The 5,700-nt window shown below is 43.3% G+C and overlaps 1 protein-coding gene across 2 annotated transcripts; it reads right to left on the bottom strand.

Moving 5' to 3' along the window:
• Positions 1 to 350: 350 nt before the first annotated feature.
• LOC306921182 (E3 ubiquitin-protein ligase TRIM39-like) lies at positions 351 to 3,446 on the bottom strand. 2 transcript variants are annotated; one of them, XM_079498294.1, is made up of 2 exons: positions 3,377 to 3,446; positions 351 to 2,110 (listed from the first exon to the last, which is right to left on the bottom strand). In XM_079498294.1, the coding sequence occupies exon 2, from the start codon at positions 2,099 to 2,101 to the stop codon at positions 455 to 457; it is 1,647 nt and encodes a 548-aa protein (XP_079354420.1). In that variant the 5' UTR covers positions 2,102 to 2,110; positions 3,377 to 3,446; the 3' UTR covers positions 351 to 454. The 2 variants fall into 2 exon arrangements, with proteins under 2 accessions (XP_079354420.1, XP_079354421.1); XM_079498295.1 differs by having other exon boundaries at positions 351 to 2,103; positions 3,377 to 3,435.
• Between the last annotated feature and the right edge of the window lie 2,254 nt (positions 3,447 to 5,700).

Raw genomic sequence — 5,700 nt, 5'->3', positions numbered from 1 at the left:
TCCTCCAATCATGATCGAGTGGGGCGGGCATTGGTGCACGTGCTGTTGGTATGTTGTACTTCCCCCACTGTAGAGCGTGTGCACATCTTGTTACCGGGTGGACCGGGTTTTTTTCCAAATCACCCAAATCACTGAATGCTCCTTTAATGGAAATGTTGGGTTTAACTTAATCTTGAATGCAATCAAATAAAACACAAACCAAGTCCTTGTACAAAGAAATAAATATAAGATAAGACAACATTTCACAGACAGAATACATTTTAAATGAAATACTTTATGATACTCAAATACTCAATTGATCGTATTCATCTTTGGCTGTACTTTGGACCATCATAAAAATCATGTCTGTTTCAGTAGAATATGAACAACAGTTAAATGGCTGGATTTGAGCAGACAGACAGATGACTGGAAATAAAACTGTAAATCAACAGTCCTTTTCATGTTAAGCTCACTGTCAATCAGTGTGATTGACAGGAGAGATGATCAGAGGAGCAGAGTTTTTACCACCATCATTTAGTTCAGTACTGAAGTATGGATAGAGTTTCTCAGTGAAGGTGCAGCCAGGTAAAGAGTAGAGATGAACTCTGGATTCCACATCATAAAAGGAGACCAGACCCTCCTCATAATCCATGAACACTCCCACTTTCTGGAGCTTCTCTCTTACAGGGAGGAGGACAAGAGGGACAGCAGCAGCCGCGTACTCATTTCCATTCCTCAACCATATAGACCAGTAACCGTTGTTGGGTGACAGTGTTTTTGATCCCTTCCTGTTGATGGACTCTCTGGCCACTCCTAAAGACCACCCAGTCTTCCCTTTAACCTCAACCTCAAAGTAAAACCTTCCTGAGGAGAAGCTTTGTTTTCCTAAGACACAGGCACAAGTGGAGAATCTCTCTTTGTTGTCTGGGAGATTCTTATTCACATCTCCAAGACTCACTTGTTTCCCATCCTCAGACAGGATGAGATTGCAGTGTGCTGTATCAGGGTCCAGAGTTACATCCACAGCATATTGCTGGATCCTCCTCAGCTCAGCATCACGCAGCTTCTTCTCTACTTTACTGATTGTCTTCTCCAGCTGAGCCACAGCTGTCCTCAAAGTACCCAGGCGTGGAGACTGATGGACCTTGACCTTTGTCCAGTCCTTGGTGGGTTTCCATCCAGTGTTGATGGATGTGAAGTTCTGGAGGAGGTGGAGGTGGTCTTCAGTGAGTGAGAGCTGCTTCAGCTCAGAGCTTCTCTTCTTTAACTCAGTGATTTCCTGTTGCAGCTCTTTAATGAAGCCTTCAGCCTGTTTCTCTGTTGTTTTCTGCTTCTCTTCAATCCCACCAATGAGCTCTGCCTGGCTTCTCTCAATGCAGCTGATCAAAGCAGTGAAGACCTGCACACTGTCTGCTATCTCTCTGTCTGCGTCTTTCTGGCTGAGATCTACTGATTGTTTGACCTCCTGAATCTTCAGTTGTCTCTCCTGGATCATCTGCTGAACTTCAGCCTCTGTGTCTCCCAGCTCAGCCTTCTTTCCTTCATATGCCTCTTTCATCGACACAATCTGATGTGACTTGTGCTCTAACTGAGTGCAGGACTGACAAACACACGTGTGGTCAGTCTTACAGTACATCTCCAGAGGTCTGTCATGTTTCTTACACATATAGTCTTCCAGGTTCTTCACGGGGTCGATTAGTGTGTGTCGTTTTAATCCTAAGACTCTGTGATGAGGCTCCAGGTGAGTCTCACAGTAGGAGGTCAGACACATCAGGCAGGACTTCACGGCCTTGAGCTTGTTCTCAGTACAGACGTCACAGGAGACGTCATCTGGTTCAGCAGGTTCTGGGGTTGTGGCTAAAGTTGTTTTCATCTGCTTTGACGTCCTGAACTGATCAGCCATCTCGGAGAGGACTTTATTAACGGAGAACGCTGGTCTCTTGTAGAAGGTTTCTTTGCATAGCGGACACTGACACACATCCTTAGTGTCCCAGTAATGTGTGATGCAGGCGTTGCAGTAGTTGTGTCCACATGGAGTGGTGATTGGATCAGTGAACACATCCAGACAGATAGAACACAGGAACTGCTCTTCAGAATGGAGGCTGCTGCCGGCACACGCCATTTCTACACACTGGAAATAAAAAGGGAAAGAAATGTAGTTCTTCAGTGATACTGTTGTATTGGAAGTTGGAACAGAGCAATGTTGACAGTCAGGGACGTATTTAGTTTACGCATATAAGGCAAGATGTGCTATCATAGGTATGTGCCTATGATATCACATTTACTAAAGTGTTTATTATACTTTTACTCCACTAAAATGATTTGAAAACTTTAGTTACGTTGCCGATTTATTATTACAAAACACACATCCAGCACTTCAGTTCTGTTCTATATATACTATATATATTTTGGCCATTTGAAAATAGCTGCTCTACCAGCTGCTATTTTCCAAAAGATTTGTATACATTTGATACTTTAAATGGGACATGCTGTATAATGAGTACTGAGTACCTTTTTTGCAAAAAAGATATATGTTAATGATGTTTAGAAGATTTAGAACACTTTCCTGGGGTCTTCATGTGTGTAATATGTGGTTTTAGATATTTTAGATTTTAGCAGTGAGACCAGTGTCTCTGATGTCATGGACACTGGGCTCACTTATACTTCCTGGACTACATGTTGTCTCAATGTCTCTGTAAGACAGCCCTCCCCCTATCCACAAGGACGAGCAGTGTACCAAAGCATTATGGGAATTGTAGTCCAGGAACCTGCAGGAAAGTGTTCTAAATCTTCTAAACGTCATTAACATATATAACATATACAAAAAGGGTGAAGTGTCCCTTTAAGTATATTTTGATGTCATTACTTTTGTAGTTTTACTTGTAACAGAGTATTTCTGCATAGCTGTATTGATTGATACTTTTACTTAACCCACTTTGGGCGGGAACCCCTTTTGGTGTTAGCATTATGTTATGCTTTAGCTATTGAAAAATAGCAGATCTACAAGCTCATAGCGCGCCACCGAGTGGTGCGCTATGAGCTTGTAGGTCTGCTATTTTTGAAAAATCGTAAAAATGCGGCACAAATCTTTGAATATATATTCTTTCAGAGCGAACGTTTTTTTATTTCGACGTCAGGCCTACTGGGAATTCAATATTTGATTACATGACACATGGGCGTTACGGGGTGTGTGTGTGTGTGGGGGGGGGGGTGTAGATTGGACTTTGCATATACAGCCCATTCTGACTTTAACACGGCCCTGTTGACAGCTACATTATTGAAACCTGTGAATCTTACTGAAGATATCAAAGAACAAGTCTGATCGTGTCTGGGTATACATTCTATGTCAATGAATGATATATCTTGTATTATCAAATATATGATTTGTTGTACTCACCTGTCTTTAAGTATTTCTGTAAAAGTTCTGTCGAACGGAGGTTTTGTGGAGAGAGTGCAGTGAGTTGACTTCAACCCTTCTCTGTCAGCGCTGTACTTTCACTTTCCATTTACTGAGAAACGTATTTCCTTGTTGCAGTTAACCCTTCACATCCACTCCACTCTGCTCTCCTCTCCACTCCTCTCCTCTCTCCCTCATCCCCTTTCTTTCCTCCTCTCCTCCTTTCCTCCTCTCCTCCTCTTGTTCTTTTGAAAACCTTTTCATTTCATTTTGTTGTCTACCAATAGACAATTTACAATTTAGGCATTTAGCAGACGCTCTTAATCCAGAGCGACAGACAGACAGACAGACAGACAGACAGACAGACAGACAGACAGACCGACCCCTGGTCCCCCGTTACCCCACTGCCCCGGACAAGGCGTCATTCTGGGGGACAGTGGTTTGATTGATTGATTGATTGAAGAATTTATTAACAGTTTGCAGAATTACAGTACATTTCAAGCACAAACTCAATACAAAGGCTGTTAACTGTGAGTGGACGACCCAATTAAGCATTACACTTGTTTCCAACAGGGTCCACCATGTTCAAATCATCAAAACATTTAGAGACGTACAAATAGACACTTCTATAGACAGAACAGGAATTCATCAAAAAGGAGGTAAAAAGGGAAAAGAAATATATACAGTGAGGGGAAAGAAGGGGGGGGCGGAGGGGGGGATTCAGATTTTACGGGGGCCAGTTTCGAATTGCAGCCATCCGTAGGTGCCCTTTGAGAGCGGTTTTGAAGGAGTCAAGGGATTCGCATGTCTTAATGACAGTTGGTAGGGCGTTCCACATTTTGGTGGCATAGGAGCGAAAAGAATTTAGTCCCTTGTTTGTGCCGAATCTGGGTTGTACATGGTTCGTTGCACTCCCTCTGGTGTTGTGGGTGTGGACTTCGTTAACATTAAGGAAGTATCTAGACAGGTACATGGGTATCTTGGTGGTGTATCGAATCTTGTGGACCAGACCCATTGCAAGATGCTGTACTCTGTCGTCGACCCTAAGCCATTCCAGCCTGTCGAAGTGGGCAGGGGTGAGGTGGGTTCGGGGGGCTAGATCAAGTAGGAGCCTGACCAGTTTGTTTTGGGAAGTCTGGAGCCTGGTTTTAAGGGCCTTTGAGGTGCTGTGGTACCAGGAGGTGCATGCATAGTCAAAGAAACCCTGTACAAGGGCTCCTGTTAAGGTCTTCAAGGTGTTTTTGTGGCAGCGGTGGCCGAACGGATAGCGGCGCGGTCTAGATACCGGAAGGTTCCCAGTTCGAACCAGCCGTCCGACACGTTAAAATGACCACCGCTGAAATGCCCTTGAACAAGGCATCAACCACTACGATGAAATGTGTTCTATGAGCAGGGCCTGGCTGGAAACAAGTTCTTGAGCTTAGCCCAGATACCCTGGGTAAATATAGATTTCATTTCATTTCATTTCATTTCATTTCATTACTGTATTGCAACCTCTAATCTGCAACAAAATGTCCAAGTGTTGCTCCGATCGACATTACTATTCATCTAGCCTACTCTTTGAAATAAGTGAAATAAGAGTGTTTTATTTTTTTTACCCAGCTGCTGTTAGCTCGCCTTATGAGAAGACAACTGACTAACTGTTCACAATGCCATAAAGCATGTTCCATTCCTAACTAAGGTGCATTAAACCTAATTAACCGAGAGAGTAGGGGAGAAACATGATCTGTAATTGTTTCTCAAATTGATTGTCTGCAGAAGACACATAATTGTCCAAACAAACCCATTAAGTTCTGAAGCAACCTGTGAAATGCCTGTTATGGCCTTCGCTTGGTGTGATCGTTTTTCGAGGCAATGAGGAGAAAAATAAACTGCGAAGAGAAAGAAAATCGAGAAAACAATTAAACGAGAAAAGTGTGCTTCTCGGAGGCTGTGCATGTACAGTAGGCCCTTCTGGGTGTGTAGGCCAAGGACAAGGGTTTCCTGACCATCATCTAGCGGTGCATGCTTGTCTAACATGTCCAAAGAATCCGCAGGGGGAAATCATTCTGATTGTACGACCTAAACCTAAACCTAAACCTAAACCTAAACGGTTCAGGAGTTAAAGGCCAAAACATTAATCAGTCTGTTGTTTTCACTAGCCTGGCTCCAGACCATAGACCCAGCTGGCCTGCCCCACACTCTATGAGTGAACTGAAGCTTCACGCTTCAGTCTGATAATCAGGTTTACTCACATGTTCATCATGATTTGAGGTATTTTGTACAAAACTCGTGCAAAACTTTGGAAGCCGATCTTTGCCAATCAGGATGGAACATGAAAACTC

The sequence above is a fragment of the Electrona antarctica genome (assembly GCF_951216825.1).
Source record: "Electrona antarctica genome assembly, chromosome: 1".
NCBI classification, from domain to species: Eukaryota; Metazoa; Chordata; class Actinopteri; order Myctophiformes; family Myctophidae; genus Electrona; species Electrona antarctica.
Note: the sequence above shows the minus strand (reverse complement) of the source record. Positions and strands in the feature narration are given on the sequence as shown.